The sequence below is a fragment of the Psittacula echo genome (genome assembly GCF_963264785.1).
Source record: "Psittacula echo genome assembly, chromosome: 1".
Taxonomy (NCBI): Eukaryota; Metazoa; Chordata; class Aves; order Psittaciformes; family Psittacidae; genus Psittacula; species Psittacula echo.
The window spans coordinates 103,048,906-103,075,694 of NC_137735.1; the positions used below are offsets into that span (position 1 = coordinate 103,048,906).

The 26,789-nt window shown below is 38.6% G+C and overlaps 1 protein-coding gene across 1 annotated transcript; it reads left to right on the top strand.

Moving 5' to 3' along the window:
• Nucleotides 1-1,450: 1,450 nt before the first annotated feature.
• On the top strand, nt 1,451-17,456 carry LOC308227756 (solute carrier organic anion transporter family member 1C1-like; the record flags this gene model as incomplete). Its single annotated transcript, XM_080630583.1, has 14 exons — nt 1,451-1,582; nt 3,890-4,031; nt 4,120-4,252; nt 6,275-6,387; nt 7,182-7,328; nt 7,442-7,540; nt 8,530-8,772; nt 9,622-9,786; nt 10,346-10,541; nt 12,017-12,179; nt 13,557-13,741; nt 14,970-15,034; nt 16,204-16,321; nt 17,240-17,456. 14 exons carry the CDS (start codon nt 1,451-1,453, stop codon nt 17,454-17,456), a joined length of 2,118 nt encoding a protein of 705 aa, XP_080486709.1.
• Nucleotides 17,457-26,789: the final 9,333 nt, after the last annotated feature.

The window sequence follows — 26,789 nt, forward strand, 5'->3', positions numbered from 1 at the left end:
GGTTTTGTCTTAAACATCCCTACGTATTAACCCTCTTCTATCTGAGTGAAGAAAAATGCTTACCCTTTAAATGGTCTGACAAGTGTTACTCTGCCGTATGTACTGCAGCAGAGCAATTTGCAATTGCAGATGGACCTTTTCCAGCATTGCAAAAGTTCATCCAACTTTTTTTCAGCTCCATTCAAGCGTGGAAAACCTACCTTTGTGTGGTGTTTCCCCCCCTCCCCACCCCCCTCCCCTTTCTGTTTTTCACCCTTTTCTCAAATGAGGAGACTACTGTGAAAGGTGAAATAAACCAGCTCCTGTGAACTATGATTTCTGAGTTCTGACTTGGGGACATTAGTTTCAATGCTCCTATCTCCCCTGTGTATCAAGATCTGCAGATCTGAAGAAGGTTTGTTTCGAGTGACCCATTTTTTCCGAGGGGCTCTGGATCTTCCTTCAGAAATCTGTTTCTAGTTGGAGTTGCACAAACGGGCAAGTCTTTTCATTCTTTAAATAAACTTTGCAAATAGATACATAGACTTCCCTGTAATTGCTTACCCATCCCTCAGGCATAAAGTTAAAAAAAAATAAAAAAAAAAAAAAGGAAAAGAAAAAGAAGTATTGTACTATTTGTTGTAATAAACCCAAATTCAACTTAATTATGAAGCAGGGCTTTCAACACAAAAAAGTATGTTATATTAAAGGAGGGGGTAAGATTTTTCATCTGTGGCTACAGGGTGTGTTTTCTCCTGGGGAAATGGAGCAGTTTTGCTGAACTGCTGAGTTGCAGATGATTTCATGCATCACAGGATATAGACAGCACTCTGAAAACAGGGGATTAGGGATATCCTGTACACTATCACAGGGTCTAAAAAATCAAATAATATCCTTATAGGTGGTCGTTTAGCTAAAATAATGGATTCTTTTGTCATTAAGAATTGTCTCTAACAGACCAGTGTGAAAGAATAAGACATATGGCATCATATTACTACAGATATCTTACCAATGCGATGACTGAGTCCTAAGCTGCTTGGCCTGCAAATTCAGAGCTTCCCTAGCACTCTCTGTGCTTCAGCACTGATGCTTTGTTGACCCTTGTAATTTGTTTTTGGAGAGAGACTTTGTCTCTTGCTCTTCTGTGGAAATTGTATTTTTAGCATTAGAAGTCATTCTGGACAGAAAAAGAAAGAGGGTGGGGGCAGAATGGAGCAGTGGTCAGAGTAAAGAGTCATTTCACTTGAAATATGTCAAAACAAGATACTTTGAAATTTAAATGAATATACACTTTGAAACACCCAAGTTCCAAATAATTCCCAATGAAAATATTCAGTTTCAATACCTCAGCATTTTCCTGTAACTACTGTTTCATCAGAAAGCTCCTTAAGCAACTCTATTTTGGCATATGAGCTTTTGTATTTATTGCTGTTTTCTTTTGGGTTCAGATCACTCAGTAAAGAAATCAACCATGACAGCGGAAACTGAATCCAGCCATGTCAGTGACTCAAATCAAGAAGCAGAACCTGCCCAGCTTTTGGATAATGAAGCAAACAAAAATCTACCAGTCAAAAAGAAGACTTCCTGTTGCACTGGCTTGAAGGTTTGGTGTCTTATCAGTATGATCGTGCTGTTATATGCTAGGAAATGTTGTTCAAGATATGACATGCCAGATTACTTCATTCTTGTCCATCCTACCTTTTCTGAAACTGGATACACACTGAAGTACAGGGATGGTTGAACCTTGTCTTTGTCCTAAAGAAAACAAAAATTCCTGATCTACGGTATTACTTGCAAGTTACTCACAGGTGGATGCCCTTTTTGATCATTAGAGAAAGGTAGCAATCTCCAGTTGAAGCAGCCTAAAATAAGTGACTAGGATACACTGTTGTCTGGAGGTTGCTAACACCACCCATTCTTGCAGGGACAAAATAGGGTGAAGTGAATTGTATTCCAGGGCTTTTACCTAATCCAGGGCTGTAAATCAGACAGTCCACTGATTCCCACAAACACACAAGCTTTCAGGAGTGCACAAGAAGAATTCACAGAACAAAGAAAGTAAACTAATAAGAATTTTGCTTTCATGTTAAAGCTGTAGTATGTATTGCTTCTGGCTGAGCTGAAAATACTACAAGGGTAGGATTTCTTTTGGCAGCCATGTGTTTGGGTTTATGTTTTGACTACTTCTTCAGCCAGCTTCCTCTCAGGTGAAGTTCCATAGGCTCAGTGGAGTTGCAATAAGGGACACATTTCTCTCTATAAAAAAGCCTACAAAATGGAAGATTAATGGAAAAAAAAAAAAAAAAAGGTAATTGCAAGCCTGCAAAATATGCCAAAATATTTTGGCTTAAGTATCAGGCAAGGATTGTTATATTTCTTATTTTATCTGATTCACATTTGCCAGCCACACACACTTGCAAAAAGTAGGGTCTGACTTCCCTGGGAAACTCACTGCTCACTTGCCAACATACATGTGGGTAATGTGGCAAGGCTGTGGATCTATGTCTAACTTTGTGCCACTTAACAGCTTAACATGCACAAAATGTTGGAGGTAATAAAAGACAAACTGTTATTTTCCCTTATAGCCTATCAAACGTTCTGTGTTTTACCTAGGGATTGCATTTTTGAACTCGAAATACCCAAGTCACTTTTGTTTGTGTTTTGATGCTTATCAGCAGTTTGTGATTTCAGCCAAAATCCCTGAGAGCACTGCTGGAATAAGGCAAGAAATGTGGTTCTTACAGACTTTTTGCCGGTCGGGCTCAGGAAATATTAAACATGTCAGGACAAAACCTGCACTTGTGAGACTTTTCTCTTTATTCCTGACAAAAAGAGAGTAAATATACCTATTTTCAAGTTTTTTTTCCAGTATTGGCTTCATTTCTTACAGTAGATAGTATTGCATAGTCAAAATCTATATTTACTTTTATTTACATGCCCAACATTTTGTTGTATTGGAACTTTTACCCACTGAAAAATAAGTCTATTTGTTTTTTAAGACTCTGTTGAAATAGTTGGATAATATTTAAACAAACTTAGTTTAACTTTTTATCAAACTCATCTTTATTTGTAAAAGCCAAAATGTGTTTTTGTGGGAACACCTATAAACTTATAAAGAATATTGTTTTCCCTTATGAGGTATATGATATACAGGCAACATCGCCATAATCCAAACATTTCAAAATATATCATCTGAAACAGAGATGAACTCAACAAGTTTGTTCCACCTTTCACACACTGCAATATCATAAAAACTTGCATAAAGCCTTTATTTTGATGCCATGGCTATCTATATATTTGAGACAGAACCAGTTATGAACTGGCCTAAAATAAGTGACATGGGGCCCAAGCAGAGGAAAATTGGGCTAAGATTAACTTTAGGTTGTACTAGTATTAGTAAATCTATCTTGATTAGGTATTTAATTTCTGGCAAATTTTAGACTTTTGCAAAATCTCACCATTTTGGCTGCCTTCAGCTTTTTGATTAAAGTAACTACAGGATATCACTAAGGTGACTAGTCTCCAGTGAGTTCTTTGCCAAATTTAAGTTTCACAGACTGTAGGATTCTGCTTTGGAATACCACTGGCCAGCAGTGCAGAGAAGATCAGGCTTTCTGTCTATCAAGATTGCAAACCTGAACCCTGAAAGAAGCAGCTGCGCTCATCACAGCACCTTGCACCAACCCTCTTCAGCAGGGAAAGCCAGGAGCAAACAGTGCTGAGAGACCACCCTAGTGCTCCATTGCATTAGGGTATGTGAAAAGTAATCCGCACAATATTGTCACTGCAATATGAGTAACAAACATATACCATTATAACGATTGCCCCACACAGTTTTAAACATATTTGATGCCCCTGTGACCAATTTTCCTGCCTCTACCTCCCATTTTCTGTCTTAATCTTTCCTCAGGTGTTTCTTGCTGCTTTATCATTCAGCTACTTGAGTAAAACGTTGTCTGGTACGATTATGAAAAGTTCCATAACTCAGATTGAACGAAGGTTTGGCCTGACGTCATCTACTGTTGGTTTCATTGATGGGAGCTTTGAGATAGGTAATTGATATTTCATAACACACAAAGATCTACTTAGACAAATACAAGGCACAGCATCTAGCACTAATTTTGTTTCATTACCTTCCAGGTAACTTGCTGGTGATTGCATTTGTAAGCTACTTTGGAGCTAAACTTCATAGGCCCAAAGTAATAGCTGCTGGATGCTTTACTATGGCTGTGGGAAGTTTTTTCACAGCAATGCCTCATTTCTTCATGGGATAGTAAGTACTAATCAAGACCAATTTGGGTAACCTAACATTGGAATTGGATGCTGCTTTCTGGTTTTTGAATGAAACTTAGTGAATAGATTTCCAAAGGCCTATAGCACCTCACCCCAATGTGCAACGTATCACTCTTCACACACATATCATCGCTCATTTTATCTGGTTGGAAAAATATGGCTTCTTTGCAGAAAAAGTTCAACTTCTCTTAAAAATAGGAAAATCACAATACTTTAGTTTTCAGCCACACTTGTTGAGAAAAAGAGGCAAAGAAGGAAATTATTTTCCAAAATCATAAGAATTTATTTTTTCAGGAAGAAACAGCTATGATAATCTTATGAAAATTCAAGTTTCAAAGAAAACATATTTTCTTCAAAAATCTTCAAACATACTACTGGGCTGGTGTTATTTCTTTAATCAATTATATACTCTTCCTGAATGGCAAACTGTTAAGAACAGCTATTGGGAAAATCATTGTCAATCTAAGAATGTGGCATCATGTTTTGCTAATAAGGATGTCAGGACCATGTAGGCAGGAAAGACAAACCATTATGAACCACATAAAATTATGAAGATTATAGAATCCATGTATATGATTTCCAGAATAAGTCTGTACTGTTCTGAACAGGATCTCAAAGCTCTGAGCCAGTAACTTCGTATTGAGTGACATCTCTACATGAAATATGACTTTATTTATAGCAACAGGTAACTCATGTAAAATCAGGGATTCAGAGCTTACTTGGGAAAGAAACCAGCCCATAAAGATGCTCAGTAGAAGAAATCCAGCTCCTTAAAAGAAGAAACCAGAGCCTTGTTATGTAAGGTGACACATTTTGCTCTCCTGTGGCAGACACCTGCTCCTCCCACAAAGCAGCCTCTCAGCTTTGCACAGAACCTGCAGATAGATCAGAGCTGGTAGAGGGTTTTTCCTGTTCCAAATGCACATGGCTGGTTAAACTGATTTTCCATGGCTGGTTAAACTAATTTTTATTCATTTTTTCCAGGCTCAGAGAATTACGGCATGTTGCTTATATGCAATAATGTTTCCAGCCATAGCTTTGATACAGTGATAGTATATAGAGTAAGACACATTTCTGTTGCTGTCTTAAATATATTAGAATAATTTTAGATATACTAGTGTAAAAAGAAAACTAAGGAATGCTTTTTGTTATGACAGTGGATCTTGTACTAGCATCAGACTTCTAGTTTCCATGCAATTTCTCATGAACCTGGGCCAGAATGTTTATGAGGAAACTGTTCTGCACTGTCTCTTCTGATGAATGCTCTTTGTTTCAACATGAAAAATAAGCCTGCCAGATCTAACAGAGTCAGTGCAGTTCATAGAAGCAGAATGTGTGCTTTACCATGTTGTTCTGCTTAAGCTAATTGTACTTTGCACCTCAGCAGGGCTCATATCTAGAAAAAGGGTCGTGCTGCTGAACAGCTTCCATCACCTGAGCTGCTCAGCTGCCTCTCACAATATTGTTCTCTGTAAATACAGCCAAAAAGTGTCTTTTAGCTACTAACTTTATCCACCCGTTACTATACAAAAGCTCTCCCTAAAGACAGTGCAAATTATCAAGCAAACAGGTACTGTCTGAAGATGACTTCTCCTCACTCTTTTCCTCCCCACTACCTCAAAATACACATCCAAATTGAATAGGGAGACTGATTCTTCTCTTCCTCCTTGACTTGGGGTCAGCACAAGGAGCTCACTTGGACCTGACCCTATATTTTGGTACCAAAATTTCAATCCTATCTGAATTACAACAGCCCTTTTGAATTTTCCAGCTTGAAATGTTATGTCTTCTAGACAGATGGATCTTGTTCTTCGTTTTAGTGTTTTGGTTTTCCAAAATGTGCTTAAATAACATTTTTTGCTCCTTCCAAAGCACTTTGTATTGATATTAAAACAAAGATACATTTCTCTTAATGGAAATAGCAGTCAAGTGGTTCCTGACCTATTACACTAGTATTTCCCTAATGGACACTGCTTCTAAACCTACTATTGTGTGTTTTCAGTTATAAGTATGAGACATCACGTACAGCTTCTTCAGCCAACATAACTTCAATCGTAAATCCCTGTTCCTTACACCAAGATGTGAATGAAACCTTCTTGCAAGTCTCCAGGTCAGGTAAGGAACTGTAAGTGTAAGTACAAATACAGGAGCTAGTTTCGTGGTTGCAAATGGATTCAGTCATCGCCACATGCAAGATGCTCAGTTAGATTTCTAACATCAGTCTGTACCTGTTTGGGAATATTACCCATATCTAATGCACTTTGTGTACCACATTTAAAGAAAAAACATCCATCAAACACAAATTGCAAGGATCCCATCCCCAATTTCTTATGTTCACACTTCCAAATTACAATAAAATCAAACTAACACTGAAGCGGATGCTGAGATTATGCTTGAATTACCCGGAGTATGGGAGGTGGAAGAGATAGCATGACAAGACATGAAACTGCATGGAGTTAACTGTAAATAAATGAAGGTTTCTATAATATTGATTACAATATGAAATACAGCTCTTGTATGTGCTGCTTTCCATGGGACATAGGTAAAATAAGAGCCAAGCTGTGTCCCAGAAACCATCTCAAACTTCTCATGTTAAAGACACATGTTACATGCCAGTAATATGTTCATAACAATATCAATCTGCTATTTCTTACACAGGCATTTTTTCAGATGAGTAATACTTATTTGTACTTTTAGAAACCAAATACAATGGAGGTGGAGGAAAGTTTATTAAAAGATTATTAAAAAGTATAATGAAGTCGATGGCCTTTCTTTAATCTTCCATAAGGAAAATGTTGTTAATACCTTAAATATTAAACTATAATCATTTCATGAGCTGAATTTCCTCTGGTTTGTCACTGTTTCCCATTCGACTATTCTATTACATAGATGTAAACTCTCATCTGCAGGCTGTGAGAAGGAACCATCATCATATATGTGGATATATATCTTACTGGGAAACATGTTACGTGGAATTGGTGAGACACCAATAACACCACTGGGCATCTCTTATCTTGATGACTTTGCTAAGGAAGAGAATGTTCCTGTGTATGTAGGTAATCTCAACATAATGTGAGACTTGTAGTGTAAGAAAGAGGTCTATCATCCTCTGCAGAAGAAAATGTTCAGCTGTTAAAATGTACTAGCATCTGCTTCATTATATTTTCAGCAAGTTTGCACACAATAGGCATGTTGGGTCCAATGTTTGGTTTCCTGTTGGGATCTTTATGTGCAAGACTGTATGTGGATATCGGATTTGTGGATTTAGGTAAGCAAAACAAAGCAAAAGTTAAATCAAGCTAATACTTGTTCATAACAGGATCCTCTACACAGTTGCATAGGTTTTTATTATGTTAATTAATTATATTAATATAATTTATGTTTAATTTATATTTATTTCATTAATTTTATTATAAACTTTATTATAATTTCATTAATTTACTGGAATCTTTTAGGATAAAGGCAGAATTAGACAGGGAACACATTTTAGAATTGTGTTTTAGGATTAAAGGATTAAAATGCATATTTAACTTTAAAAGTTAGTACCAAGAACTATCACAGTACCAAAATGTTTCACTGAACTTGGGTCTTAGTGAAAGAGCTCTCCTAGCATAGCAGTTTTACAGTTTTGGTGGATTACCCGGCCTTTCAGCTGACCATTTCACATTACTTACAATTCATGTAATGTTTGTGGTATGTTATACCAGACAGGTCTTCCTTATTCAAATGAAAAGAAAGTATATGCATATATTCACATCTGCAAAAGGCCAGAGGAAGCAGAGTAATCCCTGTTAGCCAGCATGTAACAATCATAAAAATTAAATTCTCATCTTCCTTGCAATACAAAGTTTAAAGTTCTGGCCAATCTCATTGCTGCCCCTATGCTTAATAGCAACCTACAAAGTTCAGGTTAGCAGAGGGTAGTCTCAACAGAAATGTATCAATCAGCCTAAAAGAACCTTTTAGGGTTGCAGCTTATCTGTCACTCATTTTTGGTTTCTTATGTGTTGGACAAAGACCTCTGTGTCACCGTGTATGTCACAAAATGGCAGCCAGCAAAAGATGTAGAAAGGCAGATGAAACAACACCTTCAAAGTCTCATTCTTGATGTCTTCACTTCTTGAATAGTCTCTCGTTAGATGATTTTGGTTACCACATAAAGTCAGACGTTGTAAAATGTAGTATTTTAGCAGATAAAGGCTGGTAAGGTTCAACTTATTCATTTAGGTAACTTGCATCTGTTCCCTTGAATTCTAGGGAGCATCGCTATCACCCCACAGGACTCCCGCTGGGTGGGCGCGTGGTGGCTTGGGTTTTTAATAAGTGGAGTAATCAGTTTCCTAGCTGCTATTCCATTCTGCTTCCTGCCAAAGAGCCTGAAAAAACCAAAAGCCAACAATGACCAAACTTCATACAGTCTCTTGGAAAATGCTGGGTCTACAGGGAAGAAACTTACTGCTGCAAAACCTAAGCCGAGGAAGTGGTCAGTAATACTGAAAGGCAAGTGTTTCACATGTTGTATAAATGTGAAAAGGCAAAAGCACAATGTACAGTGGGAATGTAACAGTTCTGAAAAGCATTTTGCCTCCCTTGCACTTCAGCCTGAACCGGTTAGCTGTCCCCAAGAAAGAAGGGGTCTGCTAAAGGTTATTAGAAGTCAAAAAGCTTGTTCAAGCCTGTGAGGCTCTGCATGTGTCACTAGCAATGTATCGTAGCCTGAGCAGCACCTATCTCTAAAATTTTGTGGTAGAACAAATTTGAAGATTGGAAAAATTGTTTCTGTGTCAGGACCTAAAAAAATATTAGAAGGCTCCTCTCGCAACACTGAAAACCAAATTATTCATCTTACCATCATACAGCTCATGGAGACACTGAAGCACGTTACTGCCTAAGGAAAATGAACCTGCTCTCAGGCTAAGAAAGGGGTGAAAAGGAGGTGGGAAGAGATAGCTTTGCATCATTAGTCAAATTCTCCCATCTTTGTTCAGATCCCAGTGGAAGACACTGGGTATCTCCACAAATGCAGCCCTTACTTAGCCTTGAACCTGTGATAATATATATGTAAGCTGAAAGAAGTGGAGCCCTTTAATCTTCATGTGCAGATCTCACTAGAGCACCCATGCTTTCACCCATACTTCTGTCTTCTTTTAGGACTCTCTTCCCTTATCTTGACCTCTGGTGTTCTTCAAGAACTTGATTTTGCTTTCAGATACTCGTATGCAAATGAAGATCAATATGATTTGCACTTGGACAGCTGAGAGAAGGATTTTGCCATAAGTTTTGTAGATTACTCACCAGTAATTATGCCATGCATCTTCCAAAGCCAACTCATATATCCCTTTCTTTCAGATTTCTATACCTCCCTGAAAAAAGTATTGAGTAATCGAATGTACTTTACATTTATGTGTTGCTCACTGTTACAATTTAATAGCTTTATTGGTTTCTTGACTTACAAACCAAAGTACATGGAACAGCAGTATGGACAATCTACAGCTAAATCTAACTTTCTAATAGGTGAGTTACACTGTGCAATGACTGCTTATGCTATAAGCAGTGCATGGGAATAAGTTCTGGCATGTTTTTCTGGGACTGAATTCCTTGCAGAACAGGCTGATGTAAATGGCAGTCTCTCCTGAACTTGAATTATATAAAGGCAGCATTCAAACTAATGTTTTCGTGCTTATAGGACCAGAATAAATTATTATATTATATATGATACTGTATGATATTTTATTAAATTGTCATGTCATATTATATATCACATCATGTCATATTCTGTTATGTTACATTACATTACTATTTACATTATAGCAACAGGACCCCAAATGTCCAATGAATGTGTTGTGAGAGTTCTAACTGCTGCAATGTCTGACAAGTGCCTTTCAATGGTAGTGGGGTTTAAGGGTTAGGCACTTCAAAACTAGCATATGGAATTAGACTGAGCACAAAGCCACCTAAAGTTGTCATAAAAGAACATAAAGCTGCCAGGGACATCCGTGTGAGGACAGACTTTAGCTCTTAAGCCCACTGTGACTTTTTTATTTTAACATTCCCTTTCTATAATCTCTTACAGGATTGACATCTTTACCTCCTGTAAGTCTTGGAATTTTCCTGGGGGGGCTTTTAATGAAAAAGTACAAAATGGGCATCATTGGAGCAACTAAGTTTGCATTTTCCATGTCATTTGTGGCTTATGTCCTCACTCTCTTGCACTTTTTTGTTGGCTGTGAGAACCATGTGGTAGCAGGAATGACAGTGTCCTATCAAGGGTGAGTATAAAATGAAGAAGAGTATGATTTTCTCCATGGCAGCAATAGTTAAAAAAATGTACTATGACATCAAGGCTAAAAGAGGAACATGCTTTTGCAATCCTTAGGAGAAAGTGAACGCTACCACATGTCATTGTGATAGTTTCATTGTTCAGCACTGTTGGCCTGCCAAAGCACAACACTAGTTAAAGATTGGTTAGAAATACATTAGCAAAATTGCATCATTACCAATGTAGATTGTTTGGCTGAGTGTGTGTGTTGTTTCACACAGTGCTATTTCTACACAAGAAGCAATTTTCTAGCAAAGCATATTCAGCAAAAGGATGAAACATATGTGACAGAGAGCACTGGTAGCATATCCTCCACAGACAGAAAGGCTGCAATGTGCTAGACTCAGCCTCCTGCAAACCAAAATGAAGCTTTTATGCCCACCGAAAATGCTCTCTCCCCTCAGGAGAGAACCAGGGTTTGAAAGTTACAGCCTGTTATTTTGTCTTGGAAAGACTGAAGATACCAGCAGAGGGGATGCATGCTAGGATCTAGCTGTCCGAAGAGCTCAGCAACACACTTGCTTATGGGTTGTCATTGCCTCAAGTCCAGCCTTTTCAGAGTATCTCGTGGTTAGAGTGAACCTGTCTGCATCTGCCTGAAAACTTACCCGCATTTCAATAATCTATTACTATAGTTCATTTATCAAGCCATACTTGTTCACAGCTGAAAATGTGGAACTGGACAGGTAAGATGACAAGGATGTTTATATTTGTTGGAACCTGAGAACTAGTTGCTACTTGTCCTGTACTCTGCAGCATTTCACTAAGAATACAAATGGTGGACCAGGGAACGTGCTTAGTAAGTGCTGAGGTGAAAGAGATGACAAGCACATAAGCTTAATTAATCCAGAAAAGAGAAAATGAGGGAAGACATCCCTCTTTGTTGCAGATCTCAATACTCAAAAAATGTCTGAAAGTAAAAAGGAATGCTGCATTCTCCATATTCTCTAGGAAGACTTAGGCTGGGCTTTAAGACATAGGTATTTTTTACTATGGAGACCAGGCAATCTAGTTTCTATCACTGTTGCAGTTTTACTAGGAAGTAAAGATGTACTTGATAAGACAGTGTAAATTGTTGCTAGCTCTGTGTTCAATTAGGTGGTAGTCTAGCTGACCTCTCAAAGCCTCTTAAAGCTTTTACTTTTTATTTTCTGTCTACATCTGTCAAATAAAATCAGTAGTAATGTTTCTATTTCTTTCTTTAAAAATTCTTTATAATCGAGTAATCACTTTAATGTCAGTGCAAGTAGGATGGAATTTCAAACAAACAAATCAATACTGTAGAAAATTAACTATGAAAATGTGTGTCCAGGGCATATGAAGTGGGTTTCAGGACAGCAACACTGTCACACAGGATAGATTCACTTACAGCACTGAATTAAAAGTTTCTTACACTCTTACACCTGTCTCAACTTAACTCCCAAGAAAACCCATTCCATACCATGAAAATGATATCTTTTCTGAGTGCAACTCTGACTGCAAATGCTCCTCCAACGTGTGGGATCCTGTGTGTGGAGACAACGGAGTCACATATGTTTCAGCGTGTCTAGCTGGGTGCACGGCTTCGGTGGGACAAGGAAAGAACACAGTAAGACCCTTCTTCAGTTTCTGAGGTTTTCTACTAGCTTATTTTCCATGTAGCGTCAGGGATTTAGTATTACAATGTATTTAAGAAAAAGCGAAGTTACTAGGGACCAGTCAGTGAAGTACTTACAATTTCTTGCAACAAGCAGAGCAGAAGAGAGATTTCTCTGAGTTACTGCACATGAAAGAAAAAGTGCTACCTCCTTGTTGTAGACAACGATTTTCGTCCTTTGCAGATTGAACACAAGAGGTGGAAACAAACAAATGAAAGTGGTTACATGTTGTCTGAAGGTTGTCCATGTCTTGCCTTTCATAAACCTGATTTCGAGTGCCCTGTTTAAAGTCAATAGTTGAAGTACACTAAGACAGTGCAGTATCTTTCCCAATACTGATCATTATTTTGTAAGTACAAAGAACGACTTGAGTGGAGGCAGTTTGTTTCCCCCATGTGAGACTCTGGGATGGCAGGATTCTGCTTATTGTTCTGGCTGACTGCTTTCTGCTCAGCACAGAGTGCTAGTGATAATGTGCAGAGTCCCAAAGAGCAAGCTCCAGGCCATGGATATAAGCCTTCATTGGACTGTATCATTCCCATTTTCTGATGCCAAATGATCACTACAGAAGACACATGGTCTGGAGTTGTCTCATGCAGCCAAACAGTTTTCTCTCCAACAGATTTTTCTTTGACACTGGTTTCTCTCTGCTGTCTACAGTCAACTTCTCCAAAAGACACTATTTGCTTAAAATTTTAAGGTGGGAGGCAAGGGAGAAGGACTCAACAGCATCCATGACAGTAAGACCACTAACTCCCACACAAGTCTGTCTCTGTAGGGGTTAAGGTTTGTGGCTTACAGTTCCCTTTGCCTCAGTACACCCAGAAGCCCTAGCTAAAAGCTGTTGCTCCCAAGCTCTCAGTACACCTACTGCTAATCTCAGGGCTCCACAGCTACTGCTTACAGCTGTGAGGTACATCTGGGGGTCAGCATTAGCAGAAAATGACCGTGATCCAGGTCCTTTTCACAGGCAAGTCAACAGAAAGGGAGTGTCACCTAGCAGCAAAAGGCACAGCTCCTTGAGCCTCACTTTCCCACTTTGACAGCCCTCTGGGCGCACAAAGGCTGAGGCCAGCCACAGAAGTCCTTCAGGTACTCCAAACATCCTCCAAAAAGGATTACTATGTCCACTGGCAAAAACATGCAGGCACAGAACATCTCTTCCAAATGTTTGCAGGAAATAAAAAAAGAAGCTGCCGCCCATTACATCAAGAAAGCCAAATAAGATAGGAATAGGATTCTTAGGAATGCAGACTCTGCCTATGTCTGAAGGCAAGACTCCCCATTGCATGAGTAGTATCCTATCAAATGCGCTTTGTGTCTTCCAGGTCTTCCATAACTGCAGCTGTATTGAAGCCAGCAGTTCATGGACAGGAAATAACTCTGCCACCTTGGGGCAATGTCCAAAAAGTGAAGATTGTTCAATGAAGTTTATTTACTATACAGTAATACAAGTCATAAGTGGCTTTTGTTATGCATTGGGAGGCACTCCAGCATACATGATTATGTTTAGGTAAGCAAAACTGACTGCATACCAAAGGTAGAGGCTTTCCAACAAGGGCATCAAAACTATGTTTAGGTTTCTCTCCCTTAGGAAAAAAGATTCTCTTGCAGTATAACATGCTTTCTTGAATGCACTTGGTCATTTCCCATTTGTTTGTAGCTGTTTCTTAGCATCAAACTTGCCTTTGCTGCTAGCTGTAAGTTGATTCTAGTGTATTGCTTCCAACTACTGCAAAATGGCTTCTCTCATGCCTGTCATACACCCAGGTTTTCCGGAACACATCCTCTTTGTCTGCTTGGTTATTCTGGCTGAATGGATTTTGAAAATGTTTGAAAATGCATTTCTGGATGTGGGGTTTCCCTAACAGATTGTATTTATCAGATGTCTGGAAATTCATGACACGTATATGGGCTCATTCTGAGGCTTCTGTGCTCCTGTCTGTCAAGGAACACAGGTTCAGGCATACCGGGATGTGATTTGGAACCGTGTGTACAAATTAGCACATACTTCTCAGTAACCTTAAGAGAAAGCTTTCTCAGTAGAAAAAATGCATTAATGGCAAATTTAATGGTAGTCCTAAGAGCATTGTGTTATCCTAAATGAGCATGGAAAACAATGTGAACTCCCTCCCTTCCTCATCTCTGTGAGATGCCTTTTGGAGTGTTGACCATTTTAATATTTGTAAGGAGGTGGCAGAAGCTGGATATATAATGGATTCAAGATCAGTGAATGCCCATTTCTGATGCTTGGAGTGTGGTTCCAACAGACAGGCATATTGCCAGATAGCTTTGTGTAGTTCAAGATGTGGCAGTGTACAGAGAAATGTCATTCAAGAATAGAAACATGCCACACTAATGCACCTACTTGCAACATCTGTGTCTTAGGGCAATATCTTATATCCCATCAAGTGAGGAAAATGTATGCAGGGAGTTAAGGCAATTGGAGAGACCATTTTGATAAGACTAGGATAGACTGTGGTTGCGGCTTTGAAATTTCACTTCTTCAGTTATGCTTAAGTGAATGGACTTCCCAGGAGCTATGTGATGGAAAACAATAGATTGATTCACCTTTTTCATACCACTTCATGTATTTTCAACAGCTGTAGGAAGCACTCTCGTTCCAAAGTTTGGCTTTCTGTCATTAAGAGTATTAATTTCAGGTTAATTAACAGCAGTTTAATAGGCATGTCTTTATACTAGATAGGCAAATACTTCATAATTATCCCTCTTTCTTTCAGATGCGTTCAGCCAGAGCTGAAATCTCTTGCAGTTGGTCTGTACACACTCATTATGAGAATGCTAGGTAAGAGATCATTTTGGTTGAGATGCTTCTTCATATGGCTTTAAGTGACACCAATGCAGCCACCATTTATCAAACATATCCCTGAAACAGTTGTTAGATCCCGGTGTTCCTGAAGATCCTGGATTTTTTCCTGAAGGTCCAATATTCAGTCAAGAGTTTATTGAGAAACTACCTAACACAATTCTGAAAACCTGTGACCTGCTGATTAAATGCTGTTGCAGTATGGGAGCTTGGTGCCCCAAAATGGGAAGAGTTTCTAAGCAAAATTAAAGTATTATCTTGTCTTTCTAAGCACTGACCCCTTTCCATAGGCTTTTGCTTCAGCACATTGAACCAGCATGCTGCTTCCATTGCAAGGAAGAGAAGAGTCACTGCCACTGTTTCAAAAAAGCTGGCATTTCTCTTCAGTGACTTGGAGATTAAATCTGATGCACTCCCATCTTCCTTCTCGAAGGAACTTCCAAAAATGATGTTATGATCATTTGTCCCATCATTTCCTGACTATAGCACTGGTGATTATAATACACAGGTCTTTATAGATATATTACTGAGTTCAGATTCTCACAAGAGCCCTAGGGCAGAACAGGCTGACAGTATACCTATTTTTACAAAATAAATTATTTCCTACATCAAAATACAGGATGCTCCTGCAGGAATGAAGCTAGTGTGAAGCATAGTCCTGTACATGCTAAAGCCTTTTCCTGAAGTTAATACTTGCCTTTACTTCAGCAAGGCTAGGATTTTGTCCCTTGTCTGCCATGATTTGCAGAAAAGCATAAGCTCATATCTGGCCAAGCCACACTAAGGATTTCTGTTGCTTTACCCTCATTCAGACAGAAAGGACCATCAGCCAGTGCGGCTAATTCAGGCTATGCATAGAAGAAGGAATGATTCATCAGAGCCATGCTTGAGAATCTAATGTGTATGACTACAAACCTAGCCAACCCATCAGAGCACATTTCCTGGGGACTGATGATCCCCACAGCACAGAGAAGGTGTCCCAGCTTACAGTGATTTTGATAAAGAAACTGCCCCCCCCCGCAGTCCAGTCCACCTATCGCCACTATTGAAGCATGTAACTTGCCACTAAGAAAGTAATATAAAGTTGATTCCTAAAAAGATGTCTTTTCCTGTGGTATCTTTTGACATTTTTGCTTGTTTCCTTCCAGCTGGGATTCCAGCACCGGTTTATTTCGGTGCACTGATTGACAAGACATGCTTGAAATGGGGAAGTACCAGCTGTGGTCATCAAGGGGCTTGCCGGCTGTATGACTCCAATGCATACAGGTAAGGCAAATTGGGCACAATAAACCTCGTGCATTTCCTTTCTACAGATAAACATGCTTTGTTGTGTTATACTGCAGCGTATGAAGCCACTCATCAAAAATTATGGTCGGATAGTGACTCTGGACTCAGATTTAGGTCAGCCCAGAATTCCTGAAATTGAGAAATCTTAACATTAAATCTAAAACTTAGGTTTTTAGTCAGTTTTTATGTTGTGCAAAAATCATTTAATATCAGTGACCAATTTCTGGAATTTTATGTATTTTTAATATCCTTTGAGTCAATTTAAAAGACTTGAGTCAATTTAAAAGACTTGATATGATAAAAAGATCATATGCTTTACCATCAAGAAGAAAATTACTCAGATCTACCCTACTTGCAGGTAGTTTGGTCATACTGGCAAGAATGTTAACTTTGTGTGCCGGCAACATTTGAGAGAAAAATAAATGAAAGAAAATCATGCTGAGCAGCTGCAGGTGTTTGTTAAACACAAACACTATTGGTCTCCAGAAGGAATACTCCAGAGATTTTTCTCAGTTTCACGCAGACCTGGGCCACTTCTGATGTGTTTTTTATTTTTAAATACAATAGTCCACTCTGGTGTTCTCAGCATATTTCCAGCCCTAAAAATTGTAAGGCCTTAAAGTGATCAAAAAAATATTCAGAAACAAAGGGAAGATGATGTATTTTCTACTTTGCAGCTGTCTTCATAAGCAAAAAGAATAGTATCAATCCTTTAACATAAATTTTTGCAGGCAGAAATGTTCAGTTTGTGGTTCCATTCAGAAACAATGAGTTTAAATATTTTCCCCTAAGCTTTTTTGGTATATATGTGATCCTTAAAAGCCATTTATGGTGATTTTCTCAAGTGTCTTTGAAAACTTCAATGTTTGACACTATCTTCTAATCTCTATCTCACAGGTATGTCTACCTTGGTTTATCAGCAGTATTAAGAGCTCCTTCCTACTTGATTGCAGTCCTTTTTTATGTATTGATAAAGAAACACTTTCAAAATAAGGACTGCAAGCCTATAGAGAATGGAGGAAGGGAAGATGTTCCTGTGAATAAGGAAGATAATTGCAAGATCAAAGAACGTTTGCCAGGTTCTTCTGAAGCAGAGAATGAATCATGTATTTAGAAAGCCTCTTAGACCAGTGGCACATGAATCAGGACAGGTTCTTTTAGAAACTACTTTCACCATATTATGAATAACTTTATAATAAATATTAGCACCATTCATAAGGCAAAACTAATAGCAAACTTGTGATCAACAACAACAAAAACTAACATATAAATATGAAAGTGCCTTATGTCTGGTGCCATACTTACCTGGTTATCAGGGACAGCCCAGGTTACATGAACTGAACCAAATTCTCAACAGGTAAAGAAAAACCTCCAATGAAGCCAGTACGCAATTTTTAGTGGGGTTAAGGATGACTTCTGTCAGAACAGCCCACAAAATGTGATGCTGATCCTGTGTGCAGATCCATACAGTAGACTGCCACAGGAATTACAAGCTCCTGGCTAACAGCAGCGTTTTGATTTCATCAAATCAAACCAGAATCCACAGTAAAACCAAAGCCTTTAAGAAAAACATTTCCACCTTATCTAAATGAATCATTGCAACAATTTTCCATTGCAAAATAGACAAAAGCAGTATTTTTCCAAGAAGCATTTTATCTTAGCTCAGCTGATAATTTTATGCCTACTTAAAACTACAAATAGGTTGCCTTAAAGGAAATAATTGTTTTTAAAAATCTCAGCGTCATAGCATTTTATTAAAAACTAATTCTTTTAGTTAAGTGACTATGAAACATAAGAAATATTCAGAATTTTTTAGCGATGTTTTCTGAGCAAAATGCATCCGACATATGCTCGTGCCTTTGTTGCTATGTCATGTACTGTCCAGCAGAGGACACTCAAACAACAACATTGCCCCTATGACTGCTGCAAATACTCGATGTATTTGCCATGTTCAGACTTTATTGTTCTGGGAGAAGTTCATCATCAGGCAGGCAAAACACTCACCTGCGTTTTTGTGCATCCTAAAACTTCCTCAGTGCAAGCCTTTAGCTCATATATTCAAAGTTGCTTTTGTGTATTTGTCGGTTTGTGCTCATCATATTTGCGTCACTCGAAGCTTGACAACGATTATTACTCTAAATAAAAAGATGTGTACTTGCGTACCATTTCACAACAGTGATTGTGTTCTTTTTGATGCTTTAAAACGGAAGCTCAAGGCTCAGTGGGATACGGCCAATAGTCATGTTAGATAAAAAGGAAGTACACTGAGCAAAATGCTGATTTTTTCTCAAATGTGTTGTCTGTCATGACAGTCACCTAGTAGTGATTGAAGCAGCTGAAGGGAAAAGAATGGTACTTTTTTCCAAATGAAATATTTACTGGAGGTAGAGATTCTCCATCTATCAAAACTGATATGGTCTTTTCTTACAATTGCATTTGCAAATGCTTTGACATATCCAGATACAGGCATGGGAATGACCTGTGGGATCTAAAGAAATGAACCTCCTTATCTAACTACTGGGCTTGGGAGTGAGTTTTGGCTGGGAAAGTAATTGCAACTGTCTAGTTCTGTTCGTTTTTCAGCTGCTTTGTCCTCATGATATTTTATTAACGTGTGTTGGTGCACATACAATTTCCTATGATGTCTTTAAACCCAGGGCTTTGGGTGAGGCATTTTTAACCCAAAATCTATAACCTTTCAAAATACCAGTTTTAACTGAAAACTAGAGCTAATCCCGGATAATAGACTGTGAGAACTATGCACAAAGAATCAACAATGCCAGAAAAAGGTGTTATGGCCTGCAGCAAATTTAGGAAGCTATTACTCCAAACTCATGAGGTCAAGGAGGTGTCAATATGCCAGCCTTTTTGGACACAGAGAAGAAGGCTGGCAGAAGAAGGTTATAACCTCCTTATCAAGGTTTTTTTCCCCTTTCTTGTCTTAAAAATGCTCCCAGCCAGAAACAGCCCAGCTGCCTCTGGGAGCCACAGCAGGTCATCACCAGTAACAGAAGAGAGAGGGAGCAACACTTTGATTTGTTGCCAGCCTTAAACAAATTGTGATCTTCTTTCTATCACTAAAAAGATGCAACTGTAGATCATGGATCTATGGTGGAAGGAGAGCAAACAGGACAAATTATTTCACCTCACAGTGCAATTATGCAGTTAATGTTTGTGCTACCCTTGTGCCTTGAGAGCCGTTGCTGCATGAGAAATACTGTGCATGCACACATGCACACGCATGCGCAAAATGGCAATCTCTGCTTCAAGATGCTTGCATATGTGATAAGGCAAGATATACATTGCCAGGCAGGAAATCATCAATAATGATGACTGCTTCTAAGCATGTCCAGGAGACATTTGAAGAAAATTAGGAAGATAATTTTGAACGTCTTAACAATTCTGAGAGGAAAGCTTAAATACAAGTGCTTGTTAGTAAGCTGTGCATGAATGTGTTCAGGAGTAATCTGCTATTACAGCCACAACTTTTACGCACTGAGTAAGTAAAATTAAATGCCCACATCTACTCCTTTATGCACTGCTGTGGATAAAAGTCAGGCTGGTTTTATTCAGGTGCCTGCTTTTATGTATTGAAGTTTTGAACACTAAGAGCAATGCCTCTAAACCCAGAGTGACAGAGTTTACAACCCAAAAAAATGGAAGCTGTTGCAAAACCTGGGAGTGCGCCCTTGGTTTTCATTGCACATTTTTTCTTTTCTTTTTTTTTTTCCCTTTTTTCTATTTTTCTCTTTTTCCCTGGATAGGGGGGGTTTCTTGGCAGTGTAAAAATGCAGTATAAGCAAAAAAGTTTTATGTTTCACACTTAAATGTCTCAGCCTGGCCCCTCTTCATGTTTCTGATTTGGCCCAAGCCAGGCCAGGTGACACCCCTGCAGAGGTGGAAGGTAACTGTTGAACAGACACGTCCCTGTGTTTCCAAATCAAGAGCTTGCCAGCAACGTAAGTTTCTTGTGAACATTAAACTCTGAGCTTCATAAAAGAGCATAAAAACGGAGGCAAATTACAAATAATGCTCTTTCAGAGTAGAATGGATGAAAACAAAGAAGAGGAAAAGCTGAAAGCATTTGCATAATGAGCTCTGAGAGAGCAGGAGAAAATCAAAAATCTGATGAAAAGTTTAAGAAATTATCTTCCCCCAGTGAGAGAAGCACAGCAAAGGTGACATGCTATGAACTGCAAAATAAATTCAGTTTTCAGTGCTGTGCACCATGGGTGAGAGAAAAAAAAAAATACAAAAAGAAAAAAAGCCTTTTCCGATGCTACTGATTTCTGTGCTTAAAGCACGACAGGAATTATTTTTGGTTTTTTTGTTAGCACACAGCAAAGTAACTGCATTTAATCTTTCCCACTGATCTCCAAAATGATTATAGACATACTTTTGGAGCTAAACATGCTTTGCTTAAGGTGCTTTCAGGGGACTGTCTTCAGTTCAAGACAATGCTGAAAGAGAAAATAAATGGTTTTCCAAGGCTGTGTGTAGTTCCGTGAGCTTTATGTTTGCATCACGGCAAAGCATGAGAAAGGCTCATTCAGCTTTTATGTGGTATATACTACCCCATGGATGCTATCATAGTTTTATTCTGCAGCAGGATTTACAGACAATAAAATATAGACATATGATACAAACCAAACATTTGATTTATTTTAGTTTGGTGGAAGACTTTCTCCTGGTGAAAATCCATCCACTGTGAATAAGTTTATTTACCTGTCCAAACTGACAAGTGGGCTCAACAGTGCTCATCTGAAACAATGTTAAAGATTAGGTCCTTTTTTCATTTATTTCAAAATTTATAACATTGATTTCTTGGCAAAATTGCCATCTGTCGTGCATTTTATCTGATGCAGCATTATCATCAGATGGTGACTTTAAACATATGCATTTTCTAATCAAATTCTTGGAATTTAAAAAATAACTTTAATTTAATGTACCAGCGGGAAACGTTCTGACATAATGTGGAAACACAACACTCTACAGAAATGTGGAAGCCCATCCTGAGTGCCCTGCTGGGTTATAGTCACAGACCTGACTAGGGATGGACCACTGATGTTCTACTCACTTCAAGGGTAAATGTCTCAAGTGCAGTCAGATCTCTCAAGTCTTTCAAATAGTAAATGTCAAATTGTTTGCTTCATTCATCCATAACCTTAGCAGTTACTCATGACTTTTAAAAGATACTTGCTAGTGATCAATAATAGCACTAGTTAGTTTTCATAAGTTCACCTTCTTGTGCACGCTTTCTGGAATTCCTTACTTCCAGAAATACTAAGTACCTGCAAGTATTTACTTGCAAAAGCTCCTTAGTTTCCAATTATTCCACTATTCGTTTTTTTCTTTCTTGAAAACAGATTTTGAAAGAGAGCTCAATAGCTGACTCATTTCTGAATCATCATTAATTTCAGCCCACTAGTCCTTTTTTAATCCTCATTTTAATACATCAGATTTAAAGTTGTTTGTTGTTTTCATTGACTTTAGGAATACATTGAGTTAGTTGAAAAGAAGCATTATGAAGGGTAAGAAATACTTTTGCCATCCAGGTCTCAGAACTGCCCTGAATCCAGCCCTGTTAGAAAAATCCTTCAGGGCTATAAGGAATCCAATAGCTAGCTTTTAAGGTCATTCAAACATTAACAGGTGTAGAACATGCAATTGGGTGAGTTGTCATTATCACTATATTGATGCTGCTACTTAACAAGGATGCACTTTGCCAACTTGAAGTCAATTTGAACTTGCGATAAAGGCCAACATTGGTACTCACTGGCATTCCCTGGAAAGCAACTGCAGACAATGCATTTAACAAGTGTACACCTGTTTTTCCTAAAAGGCTTCAAGAGGATTGAAGGCTTCAACAAATGTAAAATTGCAGGACAAAACTGCCTTAGCAGCAGGTACTGATGGATGGATGGATGGACGGATGGATGGTCAAACATTCAAAATCAAAATCAAAATGTATCAATTCAATGTACTACCTAAATTATTTTATATCCTAAACCAGCTGAATTGGTTGAAACACTTCTATTACAGGCAGAGAGTACATATGGGAAGTCTTTGTAAGACAACAGCTTTTAGTGTTACTTTGAAAGTTGAATTAAGAAGGGAAAAGAAAAAAATCATGGGAATACAAATAATAGGATTGAATACAATAACCAGACCAAGTTGTCTTGTCCAACTTTTTCCATTAAAAAGAAAATCTGCAAATAATCCATCTCAGTTGATCCAGAAAGGCAGTCTCCGGGTAGGTCCTGAATGCAGAGCTAGGACTATTTGTGTTGACACAAGAGTCCCTGCTCTGTGCAATTTCAACCTGAAGAAGGATAAAATCCTGTTAAGGAGTTACTCTCCTACTTGCAGTCACCTCTCTCCAAGTTGCTGCAACTTACCTTCTACAGTGAGAGCTTGATGACCAGCTGGTTTTGTTCCTTTATGGCTCTTCATATTTTCTCTCAGACAGTGTCTACTGGGATCTACAGAAAAAAATGGAAACCAAGGTATTTCCACTACAGTTCCCAATAGTGTATTCAGATCTTAGATGGAGCTGTAGCAGATACAACCAACTCAAGTCATTACTCACGGCTGTGGCAGGGAGGCTGCTATGCCGGCAAGAGCAGCCCACAGGATGCAGGGAAGAGGACCAGCATGTTTGGGCAGAACTGCACTCTCCCACTGTTATTATGAATCAGCACTTCCTGTAGGGCCACCTCACAGTGGGACATCAGGCTCCAACATCCCTGTGTAGTGAGTCACACTAGCAACCCACACTTGTTATCAAGGAGACACATCCAGAGGGAGGTAGCAAATAGGGCCATGAGCAGCTGCAGGGGACAAGCCACAACTCTCCCACAGGGCTGCATAGGGACTCCCTGTAGGGAAGCTTCACAGTCATGACTGAAGTTATATATTAAGTCACCTAAAAGCAGGATATTATTGGCGGATGCCTTCTGGCCTCATCTGAATCTTCATTAATACCTTTCCCGTAAAAATGACACCTGAGCTATGGGAGCCACAGAACTTAGTAGATGTACAGGAAACCCAAGTCTGAGATTTTATATAACACTAATTTTAGATATATGAGCTAATATATACATCAGTGTTCGATTGATGAGATAATAATAAAATAAGTATATGTTCAATTGAGATTAAGTCATTATTTTTGCAGATAGCAGGAAGAGTACTTGTTCATTTATGCAGCAATATGTCTCACAGAGGAACATGAGACTCTTCTGATGATTTCTTAACTGGTGATTTTAGAGAAGAAGATGCTGAGTTTTATATAAATGCTTTACAGTGTAACACAGCCAAGGAGATGAATTATTTGACAGTCACTGACTCAGAATGTCTCTGTTTTAAGATGCAGATTTGTTATAACAATTTTAGAAATATTTCTGAAAATTTTTTTTCTGCATCAAGTAAGTCTTCTTCTGAGCAAATCTCGATAATTCCATAAGAATATTTTGTCTCTAACTGTATTTCTCATATAATTTCTGTATAGCCTTTCTGATTTAAGTTTATTCTACTGATCTACTGAAATCTGCTGTCCTCTACCTTCCTAATAGTCTTGATCACCCAAGACTTATGACTTAGTTTTTCACTAAATGCAATAATCACATTACAGCACCTTTCGAAGAATAAATATAAAAATTAAAAAAAACCCAAAACAACAACAACAACAATAGAACAGCACTTCAGTCCCATTAGAAATCAATCGCAGGCTTTCTGCTTCCAATCCCACACAATAAGCACTAGGCTCTTTGCCAGAGACACCCAAGCATCAGTCTGTGTCCAACAGTGGGCCAGGCAGGAGCAATCCTAGCATGGGGCATGAGTGGGTGGCTGTGTAGAAAGCTCTTACTTAACAGTAAGCTCCAACCTCTTGGGCTTTCCAGTCTTTCTGGGTGGCTCCTTTGTTCCACCTATGCTGGTGGAAGACAACCCTCTGCCTCAAGTGGCTTATCCTATGGATGAGGGACAAGTCCCAGGAACTAAAGTGGGACTGTAAATGCAACAACACCATGGTCGGTCTCAGATGAGACCAAATCTACTGCACATGCAATGCACAACCTTTCCAAACCCATATGATAACTCCATTGTGCTGCACTTGGTTGTGCTATGGATGCCATGCCCATGTTTTGCTTGATGCTTCGAAGAGTCCTGACTTTCTTAACCAGAGACTGTAACACAGGGGTTTTACACCTTAGCTAAGGGCTGCCATCTCCTGCAGGGCACTGTTGGTGCATTAGGCAGGTCTCAGGCTCAAGGGTCCACCTTGTCCATAATGTAGATCTGGTTAAAGAAATGGACAAACACTTTAGGACACGTACAGCATGCATGCATGTTTCCCGTGGCCACTCTTCTTTCCTAACATCCCTGGCTATACACAAACAAACTATTTACCTTCTCTAAAAAGCAGTCTCTGCCCTTACAGACCACTTTGGTGCAAAGGGGTCTCATGAAAGAGTCTGCTTGGAGACACTGGAGAAAATAACATGTGATTCATACATATATTAACAGTTTCAGATAGAAAGAACTTTGACCACATTTCAAACTAGAAGTAGGCAAAATTGCAATATATTTCATAGTGAAAAGTCACTGGGATAAATTTAGTGTACTTTTCTGCTATATTGTTAAAATATTTGAAATGCTTTAAATTTAATTTGACAGCCTGAAGTATATTTTGCTTTTTCTGCAATAGCTAGTACTCTATTCCCAACTTATTTTTGTGCCAGGAGAGACAGGACTTGTTCATAATGGGGACATAAAACCCACAGGAGGGCTTCGTATTTGTGGGGTACGTGATACTAATGCATACAGAAAACTGTGGGCTTAGGGTTGCTGTCTTTCTTTCCCTTTTATAAACAACTAGAAAACATAATAAGAACAGGTAGTCATAGGTCATTGTGTCTGCTTGATTATATAAAAGTAAAGAAATGCCAAATAACTACATCATCTTCTGAGATAAAGCTCTGCCTTCCGTAGTTACTCTGACACAAGGTCTTTGATAATGCCATTAAAGGGCTTTTGGATAGCCTCAAACAAGCGTTGTGTAAACACAAGACTCACGCCCTTAAACCTCCCACAGACTGATAGAAATTCACTGGTTTGACTTTTTCTTCATTGGTTTCAGTGGAATCACCATGGTTTAAGGCCTACTAATTCACTTGTCTGTAATGATCCCTAAAATACTTGGTTTGTGGTGTAGTTGCAAATTTGCCTCCAAAATAGCTTTCCTAGCTAAAAATTTCTCTTGCCACCTTAGAATACGACAGATTTCTTTTCATTCTTGGAGGATCTTTCTGGTGATGGAACTCAAGAGATGTCACAGATAGCTCTGAGCATGTCACACAGAGCAAAGATACCAGTTTTGATCCTAGAATCAGTAATGTGGCTTTGCAATCAAACCAGAGTCCCAGAGGCCTCTCTGTCTCTCTGTTTGGTGAAACTTTTCCTTTGGAGCAGAAGGAAGTAAAAGGGAGGATGTCTTTAATTTTCTATTATGAGAGACAAGTGGATAAAAAAATTCAGAAAATGCCCCTCATTTGACTACCTATTTCATTTTTTACATATCCTGAAGTAATTCATGTTGAAGAATAAATTATTCCCTTGAAGAAACACAGAAGAGTGCTTAGACTTGCGCACAAGAAACAGCGCACATTGAAAACATAAGCAAGCGATACATCTTGGAATTGGGAATACACTGAGCTGGAGACTCTTTTAATACCACCTGTGGCAGAATTTATGCTATTACTAATTTGGGACTGTTATGAAAATTGATGTTAAGTCTTATTTGTTCAAAAAAACTCACTTTACCAAGTTGCACCCAGGGTAAATATCTGGACATGAATCATCAGATCTGACCAGAATCTCATTTCTAGTCTGACATCAATTACCAACTCACCTTTGATAAAACATTACCTCCCGGCAAAATCAAGCAATAGGTGCAAAAGATGCTCTCATCAAAAAACCTGTAGTATAAAAAGCAATGTACAGAAATAAACACCCAAACAACAGAAGCGAAAGGGAAATGATGATAGTGTGAGTCACCTGACTGAGTGTATATGGATAGTGCAGATCAGAATTGCCAATATATTCATTCAATGTTAAAACACTGTTTGCAGAAGGAGAAAGACACATCATGTGTAAAATTCCTGGAGTTTCTGGTACTTGGATTTTTCGTTAATTATTTCCAGACCCAGACACAATATGGATATCACCTGTACTAGAGAAGCTTTCATTCCTGTTCCCTCCTAAAGCACACTGCTTCCCCATATCTGCTGACAGTTTATAATCAGAGCTGTGACTGTAAAGGCAATGTCTAAATGTGCTGCTCATTGTCTTAAAGCAAATAAGTGCAAACAACACCATCCCCAAGACCAGGATATGAAGAACTTCCTTTCAGTGAGTACAAGATCAACCATTTTCCCATTCCTATTCT